The sequence below is a fragment of the Sinocyclocheilus anshuiensis genome, unplaced genomic scaffold (genome assembly GCF_001515605.1).
Source record: "Sinocyclocheilus anshuiensis isolate Anshui unplaced genomic scaffold, SAMN03320099.WGS_v1.1 scaffold282, whole genome shotgun sequence".
NCBI classification, from domain to species: domain Eukaryota; kingdom Metazoa; phylum Chordata; class Actinopteri; order Cypriniformes; family Cyprinidae; genus Sinocyclocheilus; species Sinocyclocheilus anshuiensis.
The window spans coordinates 519,517-547,295 of NW_015544154.1; the positions used below are offsets into that span (position 1 = coordinate 519,517).

Below are 27,779 nucleotides of genomic sequence, written 5' to 3' on the forward strand. Positions count from 1 at the left end.
TCAATAATAAAATAAAATTGTAATGAAATAAAACAAGAACATACTCCATAGTGCCCCTGTGGACTCCTTGTTAAAGACCCCTGATGTAAGAACAGCATCTCAAAACAAAGTTTTTTTTTATTTTCAAAATATGTAAATAATAAAATATAATAAAATAAAATAATGAAATAAATAGCAACTATCCTCGTAGTACCTCTGCGGACCCTTGTTGAAGACCCTAATGTAAGAACAGCATCTCAAAAGATTTTTTTTTTTCAATTATGAAGTAAAGATGTGAACATCTATGCAGTGACTCTAATCCTTCTGGTTGAGAACAACCCACTGAGAATCTCACAGGTTTGCAGGATCTCCACCAGAAGGGGAAGAGAGACCTGTGTGTGGACTTGTCAACATACACAGCAGCTGGATTTGCCCTAAACACCCCCACCTCAGAAAGTCAATGGGATGACCAGGTCTGCGCAATGTGATTTTCTGTTGTTACTGGGGGGGGAAAAAAGAGGGGGAAAATGTTTTCTTTTGACCTCTGCGGTCCCTAACTTAACCACCCTCTCCAGCCAATGCCCGCTACTCCCTGATATGAGACGGCGAGAGAGAGAGAGAGAAATGCATTACTGCAGACCAGATGGGAACATTCCACATGACCAAACCAATCAATCACCTTGGTGGGACGCAGGTGCGCCACAGCCGTGCAGCAATACACCATTTCACAGTCTATCGGCCACAAACACATGGTCACCAATCAATGGCCCCCTGAGGACGCGCGCTTCTCCCCTACCCCACTGGTTCATGGCTGATGACTTCATAATCACACATCCCTCTCTCTCTTTTCTCCTCCTCTCACTCTCCCCCCTCAGCGGAGGAGTGTGATGAGCTATCTAATAACTCTTTCTTTCACGCACCCACCGCAGATCTCGCCACGCTGGCCGATGACTCCCCTCGAGCTAACCCACGCAGGCTCACGTGTGCGTGAGACAGTCGCTTGTGGTCAGAGCTGATGCTGTGCATTGAGAATGCGGTGCAAAAACAGGAAGGCGGGCCATTCTTTTATGTCCCAGTATGGATATCGCATCATCTGAGCCACATCAAAGGCTCTGCAGCCGGCTGGTATCAGATGCCAAGCAACTGTTAAACAATGGGGCCTCACTGGAAGGATGGAGAAGGATGAATGCAAGAGGGGAATTTTGATCCCACTTGAGCGGCGCTGCCGGCGTACTCTCAAACTCACACACAAGTATGCTGAAATCTTATTTAAAGACTCATTCGAGTTGCTGAGAGACTCGGAGGGCAGAGAACATGCATATGTCAGAAGGAATGAAAGAGTTGTCAGTATTAAAACATTTCTCTTTTCATACTGGAGAAGTGTTTAGTAACACTTCTCAAGGTTCTGTCAGAGAGAAATCGTGTCACAGAGAGGGAAGCGTGTGAACACAATTCACTCTGTATGTGTGAAAGTATGTTGGGGGCCTAGACGCTACCAACCCACAGGGATATTTTTAATACTGCTGGTGGAGTAGACACTGTACACACCAAAAGTATGTAAATATGGGAGCCTTGCATCTTATATCACAGAATATAACAGCTGGAGCTCTGTATTGTCCAATGAGAAGCCAGGACTGGAATGACACATCTTATAATATAGAGGTACACTACTGTTCCAGTTTGGAGTCTGTTATATTATTATTTATTAATTTAATTAATTTACTTATTTATTTATTTGAAAGCATTACTATATTTATACAGGAAGGATAGATTAAATTGAGCAAAAATAACAGTAAAAACTTGACAATATTACAAAAGATTTCTATTTTAAATAAATGGCACCAAATCAGCATATTAGATGGATCATGTGACACTGAGAACTGGATAAAATTCAGCTTTACCATCGCAGGAATAAATTACATTTCAAAATATATCAAAACAAATAATGGTTATTTTAAATTGTAATAATATTTCACAATATTACTGTTTTTACAGAATTTTTGAATCAAATAAATTCAGCATTGGTGGTTATGAGATTTCTTTTAAAAACATTGATTTTACAAAATTTTACAGGCCCTAAACATTTGAACAGTATAGTGTACTTTAATGTCAGCAACTGAGAGAACTAAAAGTATTTAAACATTAAACAATGAATTAAACGAATATTATACAATATGTATGGAAAATGTACTCAAAAAAGAAAACTTTCAAACAGAAAATGTTATAACACTGCCCGATTCATTAGCCTGACTGATTTTTATCTCTATTATTACCCATAACTTGGCAATACATCCATTATTTCTCTGCCTTATTAAAGGGCAAATGTGGATGATGTGAGGCTGAAGGTGATCTTTATAAAAGTGTAGCAACTATACCAACTGTCATGAGCTAACTGCATTTGTATGCGTGTTTATTGTGAGGGTTTAAATATTTTTTCTTCACAAACAATGACAGACTCTTGAAAGTGTATGTGTAGTTAATGCTGGAGTGCTGCTGCACTGAGAGTCTTACACACAGCAACTCATTCATGGGATTCATCTCTCCTCTCTGGATTAGTTGTGGGGGAGGATGGGTTATTTCTAGGCAGACTGACTGCACGCTTACCACCTGAGACCCCAAGCCAGGTGTGTGTGTACATGTAAGTGTGTGTATATGTAAGAACAGCACCTGTGGGGCACAGCAGGAGCTCGGCTACACACAGGTGGGAGCCAGAAGCCCTACTGTCCATCCCATGAGCCCCCTCTCATTTCAACAGGTCGTTCTGTAATTATCCTCAACACAGCCCATTAGCCATCAGCCTTCAGAAGAACATATGCTCCAACATCGCTCCACACCACATGCCTACGCGTGAAAGACTGTGGGGGAGATCGTCTTCCACTGGACACGGTGCCTGAAAATACCTCCAAACTGCTTTTTCTACACTGTAAGGTTCTTCAATAGCTGTGATATGGTGAAAACCTGCAGTGGCATTATTGTAAATATACACAAAACAATAAGAAAAACACATATTAAGCATTAAAAACATTACAATTTTGGATACAGATTAGCCAATAATTATTTTCAAGTCATGGGCAATAACTGATGTTTAATGTTTAATATTAAAATCTACACTATTTTATACATTCACACATCACAATAGTATAATGTACAGTATAAAAACTAAATATTTATTTTGAGATTCGCTAAAGATTTACATTTAAGTGTTACTTTATTATTAGTGTGTTTTTAGTGCTGAGCAGTATGATCAAAATCTGTATTGTATTTTTTTAGATTTTGGTTTATAGTGGATTATTTTACTGTCAGGAGTATGCAGAATAACATTGTAATGTTAAATATAAATGTACTATCAAAAAAGCTGGTAACCCAATCAATTTGTAAAACTAACAATTTGGTTAATCTTTTAAAATGTAATCAAATGAAAAATTATAATTATAATTCCATTTATTTATATACATTTTTGGCAAGTATACCATTTAAATTAAAACATGAAAGAAAAAGTTTGTGATACAGTGATAATGTTTTAATTGTATTATTATTATTATTATTATTACTACTACTACTTTAAGAAGTACATTCTACTGTGCAGCAGTTATATATTTCTGCAATATAAACATATATATTGCATAACATAATATATTTTCTGTCATAATTTCTTCAAGTTAGACCAAACTTTTATTTATTTATGATTTAACGATCCTAAAACTCATTATCAAATGAAATAGTGATTAAACAATTACATATTCAATATCTGCCTACATCAATTTGCATAAAATATCTGCAGGTTCACTTTAATTTTGACCAGTATGGCATCTTTTTCATAGAAAAAAAGAAAAAAAAAGAAAAAGAAAAGTACATAAGGACTAAAGTATACTTTGAATAAAACTACAAAGTAAACTAAAAAATAATTATCTTGCTGAATTATTTTATTGTTTTTCTTACATTTTGTTTTATTGTATATAAGGGTGCGTTCACAGTAGTTCGGTTCTCTTGGTTCATTTGGTCCGGACCAAAAAAAGAAAACGATACATTTGGTCCTGGACCACTTAGCGTTCACACTGGCATTTTTGACAGCGAACCTAAAGATATCGAACCTAAAGGCACAGTGATACGTTCACAACCTGATTGGTCAGGTTGAATGACGTTTATTTCGCGACGGAACTCACCGAATACCCCAAACAAAAGCTGTGTTTGACTTAAAGCGGTGCTGTGCAGACTGATCGGTGTATGACATCAAAGTACCCAATCACTGATCGGTCTGTTCAGCGCCACTTTAAGTCGAACACACCTAATGCCGTCTGCTGGACTAAGCGCGCTCATTGCTGCGTGTACTTAGGATTTTATTTTCACCACCTGCGAACTCACGGAGAGCTCATAAAAGGCACTTTACCTCATCGTTGCTCCACGTTTGCCCTCTGCTCATTTTGTTTTGGTTACACCGCGTCGTCAAATCATGTCGCATAGTGTCGTATCTTGTCATTACTTCCTGTTTTTGGTTCGTTTAGAAGTAGTTGGTCCGTGTTGCATTCATATTTCATTCGAACTGCACCAGAGTTCATTTGGAAGCGGACCGACACCCATCTTTTCAGCGGTCTCGGTCCGCTTGTTTGGGACACACCAGGGTTCGGATGGCAGCGTTCACACTTTACTCAAACGAACCGCACTTCAACCACAACAGAGCAATCGCACCAGGGTTCGTTTTAATCGAACCAAACATGCCAAGTGTGAACACACCCTAAGATATTATTTTTTACTACCGTTACTGGCATCTTTTTTTCTTCACTGTTCTTCAATTGTATTGATGTTTTGGAAATAAGGTGTGTAAAACAATCATGCCAATAATGTACTTTGAAACTGAAAGCTGAAAGAGAGAGACAAAAACAGAAAGAGGGAAAGAGAGCGAGAGACTGAGAGAGCGATAGAGAGAAGTCTGGTAAAGTCATTGACAGCAGCAGGGTGCTCTGGGGTCCAGATTGCATTTGTTTCACTGGCAGAATTCCTTCCTAATGAATCACTGCCCTTCAACTTTGCATTTTCATTTAACAATCACTAATATTTACATTGGCATGAGCTGCTGAGTACCAAGGGATAGAACTGGGGGGGGAGGTGGAAAAAAGATGGAAAAAGACAGTGGACACACCAGAAATGGAGACAGAGAGATTAAAAATGGCGATAGATGAGTGGAAAAGAGGGGGTTAACGAGAGGAGGGGATGATGGGTGGAGACATTGAGAGTGCGGGGAAATGTGAGCGATGCAGTGAGAGAGGAAGATGAATGGAGGAAAACAGCAAAGAAAACATGAAGGACAGAGAACGAGAGCCCAGAATCCTACATACACACTCAAATAAAGACTGAAAGCAGATTTGGGTGTTGTTTTGTTCAGGCTTTGTTATGCTTGTAACGGGATTGGATTAAATAATGCCAGCTAATGATACAGTCATCAAAGCGCCACATGCTGCTCGTGTTACTGAGTAAATCCAACTGAGCTGCACATGGATGCAGAATGTAGGCGTCGCCTTTTCATGTGTCATGCAGCATTATTGAGATTTCAGGCATATTTCTAGACGCCATAATGAGTTGAACTAGTAGGCGCAAGATATTAGAGATAAAAGAATCCAAACTATTCTAAGGCCTGAAACATACACTACACAAGAGCGTTGACTCACACAATTCCAGCTACATGTGGTGTGTTGCATTTAAAAGGAAAATCTTGCAAGTCAGTTAAAATAACAGGGTTCCCACACCATTTGACTGATGAATTTCCATGACTTTTCCATTCAACGTTGTTGTGTTCAGTAGATAATGGCTTTTAAAAATGTAAGAAGTACTTAAGAAATAGTACATATACACTACCATTCAAAAGTTTGGGTTTGGTAATGTTTTTGAGCACAAGTCTCTGCCTGCATTTATTTGATAAAAAAAAAAAAACTGTAATATTGTGAAATATTATTGCAATTTAAAATAACGGTTTTGTTATTTTTATATATTTTAAAATGTAATATATTTCTGTGACAGCAAAGCTGAATTTTCAGCATCATTACTCCAGTCTTCAGTGTCACATGATCCTTCAGAAATCATTCTAATATCAATGCTGAAAACAGTTATTATTTTTGAGGAAACTGAATTTACTTCCCAGGATTCTTTGAATAGAAAGCCCAAAAGAACCAAATTTATTTCAAATAGAATTATTTATAATGAAGCAAAAGTGTCAATTTTGATCAATTTAAAGCCTCCTTGCTAAATAACAGTATTTTTTTTTATCTTTAATCTTTTTAATCTTACAGACCCCAAACTTTCAAACAGTAGTGTATAATCCAATTATATTTATACAAACAAATATATATTCAACATTGACACATATCAATATAAATCATAACAAAATTAATTAAAATCTATATTAACGACAGAAATTTCCATTAATTCTTGGGATTTTGTACATTTCCATGACTTTTCCAGTCCTGGAAATCACAATTTTAACATTTCCTGATATTTCCAGGTTTTCTTATACCGTGGAAGTTAAACTGGTAGTTAAACTGGTGACATGCTTACAGCAAGCCACCTTAATAAAAATATATTGGCTTTAACTGGACAGATACAACCACAGTAGCGCACATACAACGGGACTGCGTTTGTGTCACCGTACTTGTCTAGCAAATGTTTCTGGCTTAAAGGGTTAGTTCACCCAAAAATGAAAATTAGGCTGCGTTTTACTCACCCCCAAGGCATCCTAGGTGTATATGACTTTCTTCTAGGGCTGTGCAATATATCGAAATTATCGAAATATCGCAAATGTACATATCGCAATATGCATATCGCTACAGCTTGCAATATTTGGGGCCATGAACAAAAGACAAGAGAAAATCACTCACTGCTCTTACCTAAATAACTTTTGTAGTTTAAATAAGAATCAATGCATATTGAATTCAAAGAGTAAATACTACGCAGTGTTTTATTTTTCCTTTTTATTATTCAGTTCCTAAACTCATGTTAAAATGATTACACTAATGTTTGAAATTTTGACATTTTTCAAAGTTGAAATTTTTATGTAATGCTCGAGTAAAACACTCCCGTTCACGTTCAGAAGTTGTTGTAGGGGTGCTTTCTTATTAGAATCAGAATCAGAATCAGAATGAGATTTATTCACCACTTAAGTGTGCGCAAACACAAGGAATTTGTTGTGGTTTTACAGGAACTAAAACGCAGCCTAATTTTCATTTTTGGGTGAACTAGCCCTTTAAGCTTTCAGTGTGGCATTAATATTTTTGTTGTTTTTGCGGTCACAATTTTTTCTCCTGCTTGTACGTTTGATAACAGAACTCTGTAGACGCGCTGACGCATTGTAGACAGATTAGCCCAGGCGGTCATTTCAGTCACCCCCAGTGGCCTGTGACAGCAGGCTTCCAGGACCATCAGGACCATATCAGCAGGGCTCTATCAGCTTTGCCGCCCTCCCCCGCACAACTCTGAGCTCTCCTGGCCCTCTGCAAACAGCCCTGCAGACATGAGCGCACCAGGCCCCAGCTGATCACAAAGAAACACACATGAACAAACACTGCGGAGCTAAACTAAGCTAAGACGTGGGACGTCACTTCCTGTTTGTTGCTGCCGTGTGTTTTGAGTTTGAGCTCCGTCAATATTGACACACTATTTTCCTAATTAATGCTGTTCAGTTGCTTTGACACAATCTGTATTGTTAAAAGCGCTATATAAATAAAGGTGACTTGACTTGACTTGATCTCTGCAGCTGGCCAGCCTGCCCGCCCACTCGCCTGACCCCCTCCACACAGAGGGCTTCCCCTTCCTGGGGAAGCCAGGGCAAGGGCGAATGACCGGTGGATGGATAGATGCGTGGATGTAAGGAAGGGAGGAGGGGCGTCGTTGGAAGAAGCAGCGAAGGAAAGGGATTTGTGGCCTTTCAGGCCGTCTTGGGCTCTTCACGCTTGGTTGAGCGCAGTAAACAGATAAGCGCACCCTGGAGCTCGGCATAATGACCAGCTACATCCACTACACTTCACACTAGTGCCACCAGACTCCCACACCACTACAGATGTCTGCTCTGAGCCTGTGTCAGCACACATTGCTTCCAGCATCTTAAACACTCCTGTGTGTGAGTGGCTAAAGTTGAGGCTGCTCAAATGTCCTGAACAGTGCCTTGTTAAAGTATTCACAAGGGCCGTTCACACAGGACATGCTGTTGCATTCAAAAACAGCTAGATGCAGTGCAGTGACAGGGAAGAGAGGCGTGTTTAAAAAAAAAATGTAACGACACAGCAATTTAAAAGCAGCACTCATGGTGTGAGATGCTGAAAACAGCGAGTTACGCTGTGACTCAAAGACATCTTTCTAGTGCATGTTTATATAGGTCTGCAACAACTAATTGATAATAATCAACAATGAAAAGAATCAACACTGAATGTGATTATGGATTAATGACATCAAAACAATTACAAGTCACATCACTTTACAGCAGCAAAGAAACGATTTTCCATGGACAAATCAATAGATCAGTTATCAAAATAATAATTACCAGCAGCCCTATTTATATAGGTCAACTATTTAGAACACAGTGTGAACAGTCCAGTTAGAGCCAGTTAAAACAGGTGTTTTAGCATTAAACATATACTAGACAAACCATCTTTGACCACTGCGCCACATAATGCTGCTTTTTCAATGTACTTTAAGATGCCGTGTCAAGAAGTTCTTTTGAAGAACTGATAATAGCATGTGCTTAGAGGTGGTGTCTTTAAATGTCTCTAAAATTTGAGGACTTTTTATTTTTAAAGAAATTAAATTCAGCAAGGATGCATAAAATTGATCAAAAGTGACAGTAAAGACTTTTATTATGTTACAAAAGATTATTTCAAATCAATGCTGTTCTCTTATTCATCAGCTCCAGCATCAAAGACTGGTGTAATGGCAGCTGAAAATTCAGCTAAAAATATATTAAAACCGAAAACAGTGTTGTAATAATAGTTCACAATATTACTGTTATTTTTTTGTATATTTTCTGTATTTTTTACCAAATAAATACAGTCTTGGTAAGCATAGGAGACATTAAAAACATTTAAAAATATTACTGACCCCAAACTTTTGAATGGTAGTGTATGCAAACACAAAAGGAGGTTCATTATGACATAATTGGAGGTGTAGGGGGAAGACAGACATGCTTAATAGGGTGCATTAGTGAGCAGAGAGAGGAAGGAATAATTGACCAGCAGGAGGAGGATAAAATGGAAGTATACAGGGAGGAGGTAGAGAGAGAGAGACAGAGTTCTCAAATGCACCTGCGGCCCTGCTGTGTTGTGAAGCTGCTGTACGGGATCGTGCACCTGAGCAGCACCTGGTCACAATCAAGAGTGCCAGCCAGAGGAGCGGCCCTCAGAGGCCCCACACATACACCTGCCTCTACCGCTACACACCAGGGAACCAGAGCACAGCGTACAGCTTCATGCTCAACCTTAAAGAATAATTAAACAGCATATAAATAAATAAATCACATGCAGCTCGAGATACGGACAGATTAGCAGAGCACTGGGACAAATCTATTTTTCTTTCCCTCAGCTGAACAAAAGGATAGCGAGATGCATCTTGGCATCTCTGTGCTGCTCCTCTTGTGCACACAGAAAAAATACACACCCAGGCTACAAAACGCTCTGCACACTTTGCATTGTCACTAAATGACTGCATAATTTCATTTCCTGGAAAGCCATTAGGTTTCATCAAAGCAGATGAGAAACAGATGAGAACAATTCTCTTATGCATGGAGAATTCATTTAGTGGCACGGCATGCGTGGGAGCTCCACGCTAACACCACAAGCACTGCAGGCAGAAAGTTGGGATGCAAATTTCAGAAATAGTGTGCCGTTCTACAATTATTTTGCACATGGCGTAAGCGCACCAAGAGAGATTAAAATGACTGCAAACCACCTGTGTGACACATCCAAAAACAATGCGCTACTCCAAACATGCAGCCAAAACTGCAGTATATAGAGCAATATGAACTGAATATATAATTCCTGCTGAAGGATATGGCCTTGCTAAGAGTTATACTGTAGTTTTAGACTCACAAACTTTTAGACTCCTAAAAACTGTGCTGAAACTACTGAATCTCTGGCCCTCATTCAAAAATGTATCAAACAGGGATGCACTTAAATTTACTAAACAAATAAAATACTAAGAAACTAAAATAGACTGATTGTAAACACTACAAGTGAATGTAGGCATCACAACATCATAATGTACATAATGTCATTTTGATATTAGCTAAAGATTATATTTAAAATTATTAGTAATGCTGCTGACCAATAAAAACTCATTTAGTTTGTAGTTAAGCCACAAATCAGCATATTAGAATAATTTCTGAAGAATCATGTGACACTGAAGACTGGAGTAATGGTTGCTGAACATTCAGCTTTGTCATCACAGGAATAAATTACATTTCAAAATACATTCAAATAGTAAGCAGCTATTTTAAACTGTAATAATATTTCAAAATATTACTGTTTTTATTGTAATTTGAATCAAATAAATGCAGCATCGGTGATCAAAAACTCTTACTCACCCCCAAATAAAATCTTGCTTTGGAAATTGTATATAATATGTAATGTAATATAATATATTGGTTAAATAAAACTAAAATAAAACAATAATACATGATCACCGAATTTAATTACAGAAATTAAAACATTTATTTTACACAATATTTGCTCAAACTGGACAAAAATATTGGAAAACAAGAACCAAGCAATATGTCAGAGTTATTGTTGTGTGATATCTATCACTAGTGAAGCTGAGAATGTGAGTCGCCTTTCACACAGTTCATCTTTGCTTTCTGAGGGCCAGAACAACAGCAACACATGAACAATATCTACTGCCCTCTTTATACAACGCTCCTGGAAAAGGAGTGTTTAGGTGCCAACAGGGTGAGAGGTGGCTTCTTCTCTGGGGAAGAGACGGGGATGGAGATTTGAGCTGGGGGAGCGCTGGTGAACCTTCTAATGTCCCAGGCGAGGAACACAAGCTCCTGGGTTACATTAGGCCAACTAATAGATTTTATCTAGCAGGCGATATCACACGTGCGCAATCACTAGATGTGTCTTCTGAGATCAGCTCTGAATAACACAGCTTAATATAGATGTGTACAGAAGGCCTGAACCCAGCAGAAGAAATCCAAGTCTTACGAATCACTTCAGTAGTGAACAGGGCTGTATATGTGTGTGTGTGTGTGTGTGTGTGTGTGTGTTCATGCTGCTAATAATAAGCAGATTATATTTAATAGAACAGAGAGGATGTGCGGCAGGCCACAGGAACGTGAGTGTATCCACAAGCCAGTCAGCATTGTTAAAAATATAGACAGGCACATGGACTGAAATGCTGGCGAGTGACAAACACACAGTCACATGCCCAAACACACACATACACACCCACACACACACAGACTAGCTTATGATTATTAAATCAAATGGACTAATCTAAACCAGCTGAAATCTTTCATGAGTGGCTTGCGGAAGAACAGAAGAGTAAAAAGAGATAATTTCTCAGATACGAGGAAGTCCGGAAATGTCCTTGTAACATCTTTTGTCTCTCTTTGATGCTCAGCCATCAGTGTGACTGAAGGCAGAAATCCAGAATTCCACAATGAGATGGTAACTTCAGTGACTTCATCATCAGACATCATCTTCTCTTTCATCTCATCAGAGAGTATGTGTAGTCAAAAAGTCAATACATGTCATCTTTACGGAGGCTTTATGAAAAAATAAAAAACAGTAAAAAAGAAGACAAATGCTAAAGATGAAACTAAGAGTAGCAGGGGGGTGTTTGACTGATGAGGTAAAGTCAGAGTCACTGAACGCTAAAGGTCACTGATGACTTTTTCCACATTTTCTGTGCTGATTTGGAGGGAAAATGTGCAGATTCGTCTTAACCGATTTAAAGTCACAATATAAGGGACTTTAATATCTTTTCCATGTTCTTATGTGATAAACCAGTAGTAGAGCAGTAAACTTCGTTGAGCCGCAACTCACTATTTCTACTGAACAAATTTTACATATTACCACTTTAGCGTGCTTTTAGGTCATGATGAAGTGCGTCCACACTGCTGAAATGTTTACCTGTTGTGACTTATCCACATTTTGTGAACAAAATAAATGCTGACACTGTCAAAACACAACATCTGAGAAGCGCTGATTAAATGTCACTGTTTTGGTCAATGGTTTACGCTATAAAACTATTTAGCTGAAATTTTGACAGCATTAACAAAAACATTTGTCAAAATGTGAGTGCAAAGAGAACTGTATGAATCATGGCAGCTAATTCTGCAGCTTTCCATGCAGTTTTGCAGCCACAGATTTCGTTTGGCCCTGCTGATGACTATTTAACACAATGCTTTTGGGAAAAAGGTTCACTGGAAATTAGCGTGACCCGACAGACCAGCACTAAACTCCAGTAGAGGTGAGCGTTTTGCCAGGAAACACAGCTTCCTGAAATCATGTATGTGCATTATTCCCATCTAACGCAAATCACAAGCTTCCCTTGAGCTGCAAAGCAACAAGCTTCACCTTAGATTTCAGGAAGTTTACAGCAAAACACATGTCCAACTGATTGCAGCGTTTTTTTCCCCCAATGAGTATTCAATTTAAAACTCATGTTTTGTTGTAGACCGTTTCATCAAGTCTAAAGCCAGGTCGGCTCTATCTGTGCCAACTGTTACCCATGGAGTTTGGAATGTCAACAAAGTACTAAACTAATTTGTCTTTTGTGATGGTAATCTGTTTGACCAGTAAATACTGACTGCGCTGAAGAAGCAGGATTCTCTATGTGCATGCAGATTTCTTCTTAATCTAAAGCTGCATTAAGCCTTATTAAATATTGCTTAAAACTTCAACATAGTCATCATTATGCAACACACTCCAGCCTCACATTACAAACAGACATGCACACATGCAAGCACGGGCTGTGCACTACGGCTGGCTGATTAATGTTATTTCAAATTGATTATAGGGTTAAACTGTGCTACAAATTATGTTTAGGCTCCTGAAAATGGAACAGAAATAGTTTATGTTTTGCAGAACTGAATTTATATCGGACAAGGTTTGTGATTACAAATGACTCTATGTCATCGGCTGCTGCATTGGAGGATTGTGTACAGCACAGGACGGTTTTAGCCGTCACAGTGTGGGTGCCACGTGCAGGCAAAAAGGCGAGGAGGATGCTGGGTAAGAGGATTGAAACAGAGCACCGGCACGTGCGACGCAGACTGACTGACCTCTGACCTCGACACTCTCATGGCCTTTCTTCAAGCAAACACACAGACACATGCAGAAACACACACTGCCACATTCACTCACACCTACCCATGGGGTCTAAATGCACCATATAGGAAGATGATGCAACAAAGCGAAATATCTATCCATTCAGAGACCAGGCTCAAAGGTAACGTGCAGTAAAGGCGGACACGGATCACATTCTGCTATTATCATCCGATAGCTCTACATAAGCTCAAATCCATTGCAAACGAAGCAGAAGAGAGTGTGACCTTTAAAATGGATCTCCATTATTCAGAACAAGCAGCAGTTACTCCAATTAAAATGTTATGTCAAATAAACAGTCATTACCAGCCAACTGCCTAGCACTATAAACTGTAACAAGTTCATTATCATACACAATAGCTGACCCCAGGTAACCCCAAGCTGCTCTCAACATGTCATACTTCACTTAGAGAGCGCATGGAACCGGGTCAACACATGCAGCCCCCACAGGCATATTTAAGACTACTAAATGAAGCATTCAAATTAAACCGCTTAATGGGATAATGGTTTATGAAAGCAAATCAGAGGCATTTCTTATATTAACGTTGTAGACAAACAAGGATATACATGTGTTAAGATTCTAATTTAAATGAGGCTACATTTTATGTATTATTTATGTATGTGTCTGAATTAAAAAGCGAGGTTCGAGAAGGTTTTATCAGCCGCAAACAGTTTGAAAAGGTAAACAAACAAGTGCCAGCCTACGATTTCTATTTCCTTCAAGAAGCTGCAGACCACCGGGATTTGTCTCGAGATAATCCACTTAGATTACCACGGCTCTGTTTTTAAATGGCACAAGCAAGAAAAAAAATGGGTCACATAAACCCACGAATAACTCACAGGCCAGGGTTCCCTCAGAAATGCCATTCGTGTGTTGGTAATGCTTAATTGTATTACATTCACATTCGAGCTCTGCCTTATTCATTGGTGAGTAATAACCTTTCAGAGATGATTTAATGAGGTTGCTCCGGAATGGGTAATTCCATGTAAATCCCAGATATTACTGCTGAAATTCAATTTGATAAGACTCGGTCTCCTCGTCCAATCCCAGCAAGATAGCGCAGACAATTTAGCTGTGCAATCAGATTGTCTAATTCCCTGACACATCATTGTTCCAGATCATTTCCATATTTTGCTACTTATAGGCATAATTAGTGCTGCAACAACAGGACAGAGGAAAACCAAACATCCTCCCTACCTCCACCATGCACACACACACACACACAAATGCAGATCAATTGGTAGAGAGATAACATTTTGTTTCGGTGGGCTTCGTGCAGTGGCACCCATCCGTAAACTTGCCACCTTACATGGCAACTGGTCTCCAGGGTGATGCTACAAAGAGCCGGGGTTCAGCAGCCCATAAAGCTGTCATGTGTGAACACATCACAATAGCAGCAGACAGAGAGACCTCAGATCTAACAACATCCATCAATCACGTTCAAGGGATAAACAGCCCATTGTGACTCTAATCAAGCCATTTTGTCTGATAAATATCTCAGAAAATGCCATTTTTTTAATCATTATCTTAATCACCTTTTGAACAAAATACAAATAAAATGTACAATTTAAAGCCTTGGTCACCTCGACTGTCATGAAAAATAGTAAGAACAAACACCTTAATAAACAAATGACACCCTGCTTATTAATAAATAAAATTGTGGCATTAAATATCTATAACATACTGATAACAGATATGCTACTTTATGGAAAAAAGGGCTATCTTTAAGAAAGACAGCACCGAGGAAAATAGTTATAGATTCAGCGATAGAAGCAATACAATGTTCACTTCACAATGACAAAATTATCCACAACATCAACATACAGAAATAACCGTGTGCAATTTTCAGAATCTGCACTGCACGTCATCTTGATGCTGAATTATGTGTATTATGCTTTGCTTCTGTGGAGTCAGCAAACAAGCAGTAAAAAACAGGGGCCAAACAAGCACAAACTCACAAGCTGATACAGATGGAAAATTACATTTTTGGAAGCAAAAGAGGAAGTGGAGCAAGTTAAGTAGAGTTTCACACACCTATTCGGAAAGAGGAGAGAGATTTGAGAGAGTCCGTGGCTGAGGGGGTTTGTGTGTGTAAAATGATTTTTGGCCCATCTGTTTGTTTCACTACCACCCCCTGAAACCCCTCCTTCTCTCTCTCGCTCTCTCTCTCTCTCCCTTCCTTCCCTTCCCTTCCCTTCTCACTCTCCCCTGCAAAAAAATGCAGTGTGCCACAGGAAGAAGCCGGTGGCTTTTCTGCCAGCTAGCAGACAGTCTTTTGTGATGGAAAACTGTACTGATGGTGTGACTTCCACCATGGGGGAGGGTCAACTTCTGAAGACAGTCACACCGCAGGACAGATGCTAAAGAAAAATTAATATAATATTGCATTATACCATATATAATAATACAATATATAATGAATTATATATAAAATAAATAATGCATTTCTAATACTACATTATTATATATTATTAATCAGTGTAGTCTGTGGTCAATTCATAAACGAATTACTAATTAATGAATGCATAAAAAAGACTCATAAATCTGTGTGAATCATTCTGATGAATTCTTCAGTGAATCTGTCAGCGCAGTTACTGAATCTGACTGACTCACTTACTGAGTGAGTCATCATGACTTTCATTTCTGATTTAAAAAACAGGGATTATTATCTTTTATAATAAATAAAATGTAATCATTTTGAAATGTCTATTTTACAAAACTTAATATATAACCATTCAAATGTTTAGAGACAGAAAGCTTTTGGAAAATAACTTTTATTCATCAAGGATGCACTAAATTGTTTAAAAGTGACAGTGAAGACACTTACAATGTTACAAAATATTTCTATTTCAAATAGTTGCTGTTGTTTTGAAATTTCTATTCTAACATAAGGTATTCTTCTAACATAACATAGAATGATTTCTGAAGGATTATATGACACTGAAGACTGGAGTAATGATGCTGAAAATTCAGCTTTGTTATCACAGGAATAAATTACTATTTGATTGGTTTCTATTTTAGTACAAAGTATATTAAAATAGAACACAATTTATTTTAAAAGATTTTAAGATTTCCCACTTTTACTGTTTTTTACTGATTTTTTTGTTATCAAATAAATGCGTTCTTTCTTTCAAAAACATTTAAAACTCTTTCTGACCCCCAAACTTCTGAATGGTATTGCATTGAATTATTTTTTTATTTATAATATTTTACAATAACATTAAAATAAATAAATATGTCAGTGTGCAAATACACAACATCCTCACCCATCTCTGCCACTTCCTGTGGTGACTGCCTTCAGAGAGAAGAGCCTGATCAGTCCACACATCTCTAAACGGATTGATGACAGAAAGACGGGTGTGAAAGAGAGACAGGGTCAGAATCACCTTGGATACTCACCCATTATACTGGAGTTCATGAAAGGTGTTGGGGACAATCCTTCATGGGACACTAATCGACTGTCACTCAACTGATCAGCATAATGAGTGCGGTCTCCAAACTCCTGGGGGAAAGAGATCACAGCATTAAACACATTATTAGCTGGACCTGCTAACTGAGTGCTATGACACTCTTCTAATTACTGGGGGAAAAGAGGGGAGCACGACTGGTCAACTGTCCCCCGAAACGATCGATATTTCTCCACTCTCCTCATTAAAAAACACTTTCTTCAAAGTCTTTGATGAATTTTATTAAAAGGGCAAACAATGCCCTGAAGAGAAGACAGCGCTTGTGCTGTGATTGTGTAATTGTAATAAAGTTAATGGGGCACAAACAACAACAAAAGGAGCCATTTGCATTCATCAACAAAATTCATGTCACATTAAAACGGTTTGTTTGATTCCATGCTCTTGATTGTTAGCACAGTGCCATTCCTAAGGATCTAACAATAATTCAGACATTTATTTTTTAGTGTTCTAAGCAAAGAGTAACTTATTGTTAAGATCACAACTAGTGAACATCTTTAGAGATGCTTCTAGAAGTTTCTAGCTCGGTTGTAAATGCCGTTGCTAGGCAACATTTTTGCTTTGTGTGGCAATCCTACTTTTTGTCACTCTTCATTCATGATAACATTTCTATGTGTGTATATTGTTAAAAAAAAAAGTGCTAGACCGGTAAGGATTTGTGTGCATGCAAAGCGGTGGTACGACACATCAGAAATGACATAAAACTGATGAAGTGACATGTTTACTAGAGCTCGACACAGATCATGTCTTTATGCCAAAAGCCTGCTTGTACTTAAAAAGTAGAATAAATAAGTCAGGTTCTCGCCTCGACAGCTGAGGTCTGCCCTTTCATTACCGTTTAGCTTTGGGGGGCTTAGGTCTAAATATCGGTCACAGTATGGGCCTTTAAAACTCAGAGTCCCCCCAATAAAAGATACTCTGTGGCTGTGTTAATCCTGGAGCCGGTGAAAATCCGCCTGGCGCTACAGTCAAATGTGTTCCCCAAACCATATTAACTCTCTGCTGAGCGGCCTACAGCTGCCGGCTGTCCATTACTGTGGGCTTTTCCTTCTCCACTTTCAACCATAAAAATATATCGCAGACTATTACGATCCATGATTTTTTGGTGTCTGTTTTCCAAACGGATGGCGACTGAGTAATTTCAAAGGTGATGGAGTGTTGCGCGAGGCAGAATCGATACAGAGAGGTTCCCTATCGTGTTCCTGCCGTTTGTGTTAATAACGCTATGAATTGCCTAATGGCTTCTCCCCTGAAGAGAAACAGTGGGAGGGGGTGGCAGGCGAAAAACAAGCACCCCAACTGCACTGTCCTCCCTAGCAATTTGGTATGATTTAGTAAGCTTTCCGACTGAGGGTAGCGCACAGATGCAGGCACATGTATGCACTAATATAATTACAGGGATAGTTCACCCAAACACTAAAATTCTGTCATCAATTGATCAACCTCATGTCGTCCCAAACCCATAAGATTTTTGTTAATGCTCTGAACAAAAAGGTAGATATTTTTAATGAAACCTGAGAAATTTCTGTCCATCCACTGAAAGTCCTTTCACCCAAAACTTTCAAGCTTCAAAAAGTTCAAAATTCTATCATAAAAATAATCTATATGAATCGAATGGTTTCAATCGAATTCATCTCTTCTTCATATGGAAGCCTGTTTCCGTCACTGAATAAAAAATAAAACAAGGTAATTGAAACTTTTAATTTCACAATTCTGGCTTCTTTTTTCTTTTGCAATTGAGAGTTTACATCTCGCAAATCTGACCTTTTTTTCAGAATTGTGTGATATAAACTCACAATTGCGAGTTATGAAGTCAGAATTGTGGGATTAAAACTCGCAATTGTGAAAAATAAAGTCACAATTGCAAGATATAACTCGCAATTCTGACTTTTTTCTCGCAATTGCATATTTCACAATTTCTGACCTTATGACTTGCAATTGCGAGTTTATATCACACAATTCTAAGAAAAAAAGTCAGAATTGCGAGATGTAAACTTGCAATTGTGAGGGGAAAAAAAAAAAAAATCGCAATTACCTTTTTTCTTTTTTATTTAGTGGCAGAAATGGGCTTCCATATCTTCACCTTATGTTATAAACAGATTTAATTTAGGCTTTTATGTATTTGCGTGGCATGTGAAAACAATCCTCACTGGTTCTTGTGGAAGTTCAAACATGCTTATAGGTTTGAAACGACACGAGGGTGAGTAAATGATGACAGAAGTTTCCTTTTTGGATACACTATAACACTCTTTATCATCCATATCGTCCTTCCTAGCCTTTTGAGTCTGGTCAATGGCTGCTCTCTGAATGTCAGAAAAGTACAGTGGATGGGAAGCTGGGATGATGAGGAGAACGGTGAGACCATTAGATCATCAATCATGCTGCCTTGTGATCTCAGAATGTGCTGCTTGTTACTCATGCTCTCGCTGTCAGCGGCAAATGGCTAGTCTGGTCTAAATAACTGCCATGTTGCTGCTTAAGCATGCAAACCAGCGCTCTGTTCAAGAAAACATCTCTCAGATGCTCCTTCGCATCCCAGGTAAATGCCCTGGTCCCGTTTTAAGGCGTTGGGGATGGGTGATAGTGGCATGATGGACGGGAGCGAGGCACTGTGGGACAGCAGGGTGCGCGGCAGAGGTGGTGCATGCGGGTTGGGCTTTCAGATGGGAGGCCTGAAGCCACGGCTGCCCAGGATGTGATGCCTGGCTGTGGGCCAAGGTCAGCTAGCCGGGGCTCCAGTCTGTTCACAGTCCACTAATCACACGTGTGCAGAGAGGCAGAAGGAGAGAGAGAGAGAGAGTCGCTCTTGTGAAAAAGAGCCTGCTTAAAATGGTTCACAGTTTTTGTGTGAGAGAACAAGGGAAACATTAGTTGATAGGATCCCGTGCTCTGCGCAGGTAACACAGAAATACAGAAAAGCCGTAGCCCCTATTTAATTATCTGACAGGAGATCTGTGTGTAGCAAGACTGTGAAAAAGTAATGTGACGGATAAAGAAACTGATTAAATCTAGCAGGTACTTCACAACAACCGGCTGCAGCTCTGCTAAAGCTCTTGTGGCTTTTTAAGGGTAAACCACAAAAGACTGAGCTAGATTCTCACGATAAGATCAAACCTCAGATAATAGCTTCCTAACTTTGTTGTTGGCCGTAAGCAATGGACACTGCTGCGAACCAATTAATATCAAGAAGTAAGTTTGAATAGTAACTTGTAAGTGTACAGGCTGGAATACACTACACAACTTTCAAAATCTGTTTAGAGTTTAAAACGCTACTCATCATAGATTTGCCAATGTTGTAAATTGTTATAGAACAAAAACTGGGCATCAACGACCTAATGCACTTAATGAGGGTCACACACTACCAGATATTCAAGTTGTTGCAAATACAACAAACGCATTTAGAAATGTGTTCCTCGTTGCTAGGACATGCATGACGAATGAAAACTATTTGTTCTAAAATTGGCTCAAAATATCAAATGTTTAAAATCATCCGACTGGAAGGAATCATAGTCAGATGCTAAAAAAAATGAGAGAGCACATAATACACTACACAATTTTTCTGGTTTTGATTTTTAGAAACTAGCACATGTCCAGAAAGAAAACCGGGGCAAAAATTGTTGTATAGTGTATTCCAGCCTTAAAACTCTACAACTGTTTCAAACGGAGTGATTTTAATTCTATTCAAACTGAAGATGTCTGTGTTTTTTTTTACAAACTCTCTGTAAAAACGATGGAGCAAAATATCTGCTGGTTTTCTTCTAACTCTGGGGTCCTCTGAGAAATGTAATTCTGTCCCGATAAGAACATCTGTGATTACGGTATATGGTTTTTTTTTCACAATGCTTTTCCTCATTTAATCTGACCTTCGCTGAATACTGTAACTAAACAAAAATTTCCTGTTGCACTGCCTGGTACACATTCATTATGCATTTAAACCTTTCACAAATTTCTGAGCTAAACAATGGCTGGTGGTCCGAGTACTGCTGACATCTAATCTGATATAAAAAATTAAATTAAATCCACCTGGGGAGTCTGATCATGAACAGTTTAGAATGGCCACTACATACAGCAATAATCATCATTTTAATACATTCCTTCACTTAATTACATATACTATAATTCAAAGGTTTGGAGTCGGGAAGATTTTTAAAATGTTTTTGAAAGAAGTCTCTTATGCTTACCAAAGTTGTATATATTGATAAAAAATAAAAAAAACAGCAATACTGTGTAATATTATTAAAACAACTGTTTTCTATTTTAATATAATTTAAAATGTAATTTGTTCCTGTGATGGCAAAGCTGAATTTTCAGCATCATTACTCCAGTCTTAATAAAAATCCTGTCTGATTAGTGCCAAACTCAAGTTTAGGAAATCTCACCATTCTCTGGCCTAAAACATGCCATGCAGAATTGGACATGGATTCATCACTAGGTATAAGGGGTAAAGTTATGGCCATTCACGCAAATAAGTGCTGCAAATTTTTTTTTTTAGCTGGAGGCGCTGGCTTGGAAATTATGATGATTATATTTCAGGTTGAATGCTTGGGAAATGACAAACACTTATGCTAATTTCTCTTTGGAAACCCAAGTACTCAAACAAACACACACACACACACACACACACACACACACAGATACACACAGTATTTCAGTACAGTTAAACAATTTGATTGTGTTCATCTGATGTGTGTGTGTGTGTGTGTGTACACACACACACTGAAAAGAGGTGCAAACAGCTGTATGCTGATCTCATCCCCAGCAATGTCACAACCACTAATTTCCATGCACCTAGAGCAAAGATATCTCATGCGTCTCCGTCTTATAATTCAAATCAAGCCGCCGGCAAAGCCATCGCCTGTAGAAGTGCGAAGAGCAAGGGCATCGGAAATAAACAAGACAATGTGGTGTGAGAGCCTCTGACATTTGACTGATTTCTGATAGGAAGTGACAGGAGATTGACATGAAATTAAATTCATACAGGGCACCCTGAACACACTATTGTGGAAAAGACAAACAAACAAATAGGAAGCGAGAGACCTTCACAATCTGCACTAGGTTGAGCGCAAAATAAAAATCACAACCATGGCTGATTTTTTTCTTCTTATTTTGATGAGGTGGGTATGATTTGCATGCATGAAAATCAATCTGAGCTTATGGTATGTCTGAAATGCATCAATGCTTCCTGCACCAAATGCGTACAGTCTCACACACACAGAGCCTGGGAAAAAAAATCAACCATTGAATGATTATCAAGAGTGGAGTAATGGTTGCTGAAAATTCAGCTTTGCCATCACATTAACGAATTACCATTTTTACTGTATTTTTGATAAAATAATTCCAGATTGAGCATACAAGACTTCTTTCAAAAAAAATTAAACAATCTTACTGGCCCCAAATTTTTTGAATGATAGTGTGTTTATACTTAACAGTATCTCACTGTAAAGTACATGTATTGTCTTTTTAATTAAAAAAAAAGCCACCTTAAAATACAATGAAAAACGGTTAAAGTATGTCCGCAGAAGTCTTTGCATAAAGCATCATCACATTTGATTACATTTTATTTAAACACTTATTTTTCTTTTTATCAGTTATCAGTTGCATATGTCAAATAAGCACATCTACCAACAAGCTTACAAACAAAGTGTCTTTCTAAATGATTTTTGGAGGAACCAGACTTATCTCTCAAAAGTGATATGTTAATATACATCCTGTAAGCAAATCAGATGCTAATGTTTCATTTGGTTGAGGACAGATAACTCTGAATTGGACTAATGGAAATGCACAGTACTGGTGTGATCACAATAGCTGGTGGGTGGGTGTGTGTGTGTGTGTGTGTGTGTGTGTGTGTGTGTGTGTGTGTGTGTTTGTGTGTGTGTTTGTGTGTGTGTGTGTGTCAAGTGAGGTGAGGCAAGACCGGTCTTACCCTGGAGGACTCGTAGGACGGGCTGGACTGGCTACCTGAGGCCCATGATGCTTGGCTTGTCCTCTCATCCATACCTGTCCAAAACACAGATTCACAACTCCATCAAGACATGCACACCCAATAATACACCTTTAACACAAAATGAATATATATATATATATATATACAGCTTTTTGTAATCTTTTTTGGGCTGTTTATATTATAACTAAAATAGCGTAATAAAATAAACTAAATCATGTGGATCATGTCTCCTGATCATGTCTCCTTTGTCACTATTGTTAATAAAGAAGCGAAGAGAAATGTAATAGATTAGGGTATTTTTAGAAAGAAAAACATGTCTACAAACTGTGATCTTTGCAACATCAAAAAAAAAGAACTATTTAATAATGCAAACTAATTAATAAAAGAAGCTAAAAGAACAGTACTGCAATCAAGCAACAATATAAGGAATGCAAGCAGAATCACTACACATCTATTGCAAAATAAAATAAAACATAAATTTTAGAAGACATAAAACTACTAAAAAGCTAATACAAAATATTATGAAACACTACAACAGTATATAGATAATGCTAAAATAGCAAGGTTTTTTGTTTGCTAATGTAATTACAAATAATTTCAAATAAATAATTGAGTCTGGAAATACTAGAGAACAAAACACCTGGTGAAACTTTAAATGTCCCAGCGCAGCGTTCTCCTGTATTCTGCTGCATTTCAGTGGAACAAAATGATCTCATATATTATTTACTTACGCATTCACTGACTGACAATTCAAATGAATGTATTTTCTAAAATGAAAACGAGGGAGGGCTCAGTGTTTCCCATCGTCGTTCTCAGCCTGACTTATGAACACACTTTCCAGGGCCAATGGGCGACACTACAGGACACGTGAGGAGTGGAAATGTTGAGCTCATGGCGAGTGGTCATGTCCAGCACGGCTCTCTTGGCAGGAGTACAGAAAGAGTGCAGCACAGCTGTTAATCCGCTATACTTCCATTCAAAGGCTGCACTTTACAAGCCGGCCACGGCGCGTCATTTATTTTGCTTTGCATAAATCACTTTCAAAAACGCATCGCTCCCTCTCCCGTGCTGACGTTCTCGTGCCAGTGCAGCCGGGCCGCTCGGAGTTGTCAGTGATGTATTGCCGAAGCTCGTCAAAATAGCTGAGCGCTGAAAGTTTGATAAACCTCATATTTTACAATGCCTCTCGGTTCCAAAAGACAGCCACAGAAAACACAGAAACGAATAAATAAATAAAAACATAAAGTTGACACAATTGACTTCAACATCTGGTACGTGATGAACAAAAACAATATCTGGCTTTGAAAATGACATTTTGCTGAGGCTGTTGGGTAAATATATATGATTGCTGGCTTCTTCAGGCTGTTTGAGCCAATATTGTTGTGCAGGTAACAACATTCCGTTCTTCAGTCTCATGTATGAGCCTCAAAATTGCAGAGGAAGAAAACATCAATATCTCTCCACGCTATTGATAATCCATGTTTGTCATTTCAACAATTCTTTCTTATCTGATTCCAGCCCATTATAACCTGCAACATGGATCAAATGTGAGTAAACAATCAGGGGGAAATTATGGTGGTCTACACAAACACTGAGCAGAGGGTCTCAAAAAAGCATCTCAAATAAATGTACCGTTATTTTCATAATAATGCAAAACTGTAAGTGATCCTTGTACTGCATGTCTGAGCATGATATAAACTCAAATCAGTATCAGCTGAACATTTGCATACAGAGAACAAGCTATTTACAGAGAGAAAGACAAGTTTGATTGCCGTTTACTGATCTATCGATCTATTTATACATCCATCCATCCCTTTTTAACCTATTTATCCTTTTTTCCATCCATTCATTTTTTTTTCCATCTGTCATCCATCTTTCTTTTCATCTTTTCTTTTCTTCTTTTTCTGTCCTCATCTTTCTTTTCTTTCTTTCCTTCCATCCATCATATATTTATTCATCCCGTTTTGTTTTTCCTATTCTTTATTATTTCTTCCCATCCATTCACCTTTTTTATACATCCATGCTTACAATATCCACCCTTTTCCCATCTATCTATCTATCTATCTATCTATCTATCTATCTATCTATCTACCCACCCATCATTCTAACCTTTTTTCTTTCTTACATTCATCCATCTTTTTCCTATTCATCCATCAATACGTCCTTCTTTCCACCCATCCTTTTATTCTTCCTTCTTTCCACTCATCCATCCATCTTTTCATATCCATCCTTCCTTATTTATCATCATCCATCCATCCATCTTTCTTTTTTCAATCCACCCTTCTTTCTCTTTTATTTTCTTTCAATCATCTTTCTTATTTCCTATTCATCGTCCATAAATCCTCTTTTCAATCATCAATCCATTCTTTCTTTGCACTCGACAATCTTTTTTCCCTTTCTTTCATCCTTCCCTTTTTATCTATCCTTCCTCATGGCTATCATCCATTCTTTTTTCCATCCTCCCACCCATCTCTCTCTCGCTCTCTCTAAATATATATATATAGCGACCTTGCTTTTTTCCATCCATCCAATAGCCTATATCTTATATACAACTTCTACCCTCACATGATTAAAATAGACACATAAATAGCTTCAAGTTAAAAAAGTCAAGACAGCAAGAGCAAGTTCCTCTTTCTCCCCAGCAAAAGGTCTAACACATAATCAGTGTGTGTGTGTGTGTGTGTGTGTGTGTGTGTAATATGGTTTATGATGACACAAATGTGTATAATGACATGGGTACTACAAAGTAAACATGGTTTATGAGGACACTTCCTGTGTCCCCATAAAACAAAAGGCTTAAAAAACATTGCCAGTAGTTTTCTGTAAGGGGTAGGTTTAGGTGTAGCGTTGGTGTAGGGCGATAGAAAATAAACTGTATTTTCTATCGCACAGTACAATATAACAGCCATTACGTCCATGGAGTGTTCCCGTAAACCACAAATGCAAGTGTGTGTGTGTGTGTGTGTGTCTGTGTGTGTGTGTGTGTGTGCCAGAGACAGTGTGCAGAGCAGAACCGTGTTTGTGGTAGAGCAGGTCAGTCAGCACAGGGGCCTTTTAAATTCAGACTGGGTGTTTTCTCTCCTTAGCACAACCTATAAAACATTAGGACTGTACTTCACTAAAATAGCATCTTTCTGGATAATGTTTGGTAATATGAAGGAAAATATTACTGATACATTATTAGGTAAACGGAGTCTCATTTTTGTGCACGTTAAGACTTCAGAGCACAAGAAAAAAAATTATAAATAAATGGGGGGGTGGGGAAGCAAACATTAGAATATAAGGCAGATATGAGGCTGGGAGCAGTGATTCATTCAGTGTCCGAGCTGGAATGTGTAAAAGGGGAGACATGTGTTTAGTATTCGCAACAGAGGAAATGACCTCATAGGGAAGTTCCTCTATGAGGACCATTGAGGAATTTTGTATATATTTACAACACTATCCTTCAGTTTGATTCCTGCAAAAATGATAAAATCAGCATGTCTAATATAAATTTCAAGCAAACAAATAAACTTCCTCATATGAGAAGCTTTGGGCATGACAAGCTAACTTTGACAGGTTTCATACAGAAAAACAAAGTGTGTGTGTGTGTGAGAGAGAGAGAGAGAGAGTGAGAGTGAGAGAGAAACAGCCTTCTCCTTTCTGTGGTTTAGTTTGTTATGAGTCAGCTCAATTTAACCATCTGCCAAATCACTGAGGACCGATGTCATAAGATGTTCTACGTCAAGGTCAGTGATGGAAAAAAACGTACTATTTCCCGAACGGCTAATTTACAACTGCTCTTTTACTTGAGCCAGTCTAGCGATGCAGAGCTTCACCTGCCTCTATAGCTTCTCTTTATGGCCATTCATCACTTTTATACCAGTAGTCTGCCCTACAATCCATGTGAGAGAGGTTTATAAAACATACACTCTTCACACTCGCCTAGTGTAAAACATTACTGCTGCAGAGCCAGCAGCCAATTCACAGCAGCTCGCACAACCAATACGCTCATTTATTCACAAACCCCAGTCCTCTCACTGAACATACAGTACGATTTCCTTTGCACCATTTCCTGAAGGCCAATTTTCCACAAATGTGTAAAAATGTGTTTGTTATCTAGTGAGCATGACATTACTGACTGTAAAATACACTGACTAATCAAAATGTCTTTTACACTTTTAGCTAATGCAGAACCCTTATGTCCTGGCGGGAAAAAAATCAAGTTCTACCTATTTAAATTTGACAAGTTAGCTTATGGTATCTTTATTGTTGATAGTTCCAGGTGGTCTAGCAACCTTTAAAAAGGAGGGTTCACCCAAAAATGAAAATTCTATCATCGTTTATTTACCTTTGTGTCATTCCAAACATTTTTTAAAGCATTTTTGTCCATACAACGAAAAACAGTGGGATCAAAAAGAACACTGACGCACATTGAGCTCAACTGACAAATTACAGTCAAATTGTGCTTCACAAAAGCAAAAAAAATTATACATATTTGGAAAGACATGAGGGTAAGTAAATGACAAAATATTCATTTTTGGGAGAATTATCCCTTACCAGCTTGACCAAAATTGTCTAGCAGGTCAAAATAGCCAAATCACCAATCTAGACCAGCTACACCTAGGGCTGGGTATCGAGTTCGATACTTTTTAGGCACCGACCGAAATGCCTCGATACCATCGAGTATCGAAAAACATCTCGTCGTTCGGTACCAAATTTCGATACCTAATGGGTTAATCTCATCAGCGTCAGTGAGCCAATAAGCCTGCAGCACTAGCCGGTGTGTTTGACTAGAAGAGGTGCGGCGCAGATCGATCAGTGTTTGACATCCGCGAGAGCGATTCGAAAGCGCACGGAGCAGTCTGCTCTCTTTTGCTCTCGTGGTACTGTATTACTCCGATCGGTCTGCACAGTCAGTTCACATCAAGTCGAACACACCTACTAGTTTACACCGGTTACACTCAGAGATGTGGTGCACACGTGAGGCTATAGTGCGAATGAGTCCCAGCCCCCTTAGATGTAAGGCTACATTTACACTGGTGCGTTTATGTTTTAAAATGAAAACGATCCTCGTCATACTGGCGTTTCCACTGCGTTTCAAGCCG

General features: G+C 38.5%; 1 protein-coding gene across 2 annotated transcripts in view; it reads right to left on the bottom strand.

The window, feature by feature from the left end:
* The window catches only part of LOC107695343 (transcription factor 12-like), a 126,937-nt gene that overhangs the window by 66,829 nt on the left and 32,329 nt on the right, over window positions 1-27,779 (bottom strand). For both annotated transcript variants that reach the window (XM_016495209.1, XM_016495208.1), the window contains exons 4-5: window positions 22,672-22,745; window positions 16,684-16,786 (exon numbers count right to left, since the gene is read on the bottom strand). In XM_016495209.1, the coding sequence (XP_016350695.1) occupies window positions 16,684-16,786; window positions 22,672-22,745 (177 nt within the window). The remainder of the gene's footprint in view (window positions 1-16,683; window positions 16,787-22,671; window positions 22,746-27,779) is intronic.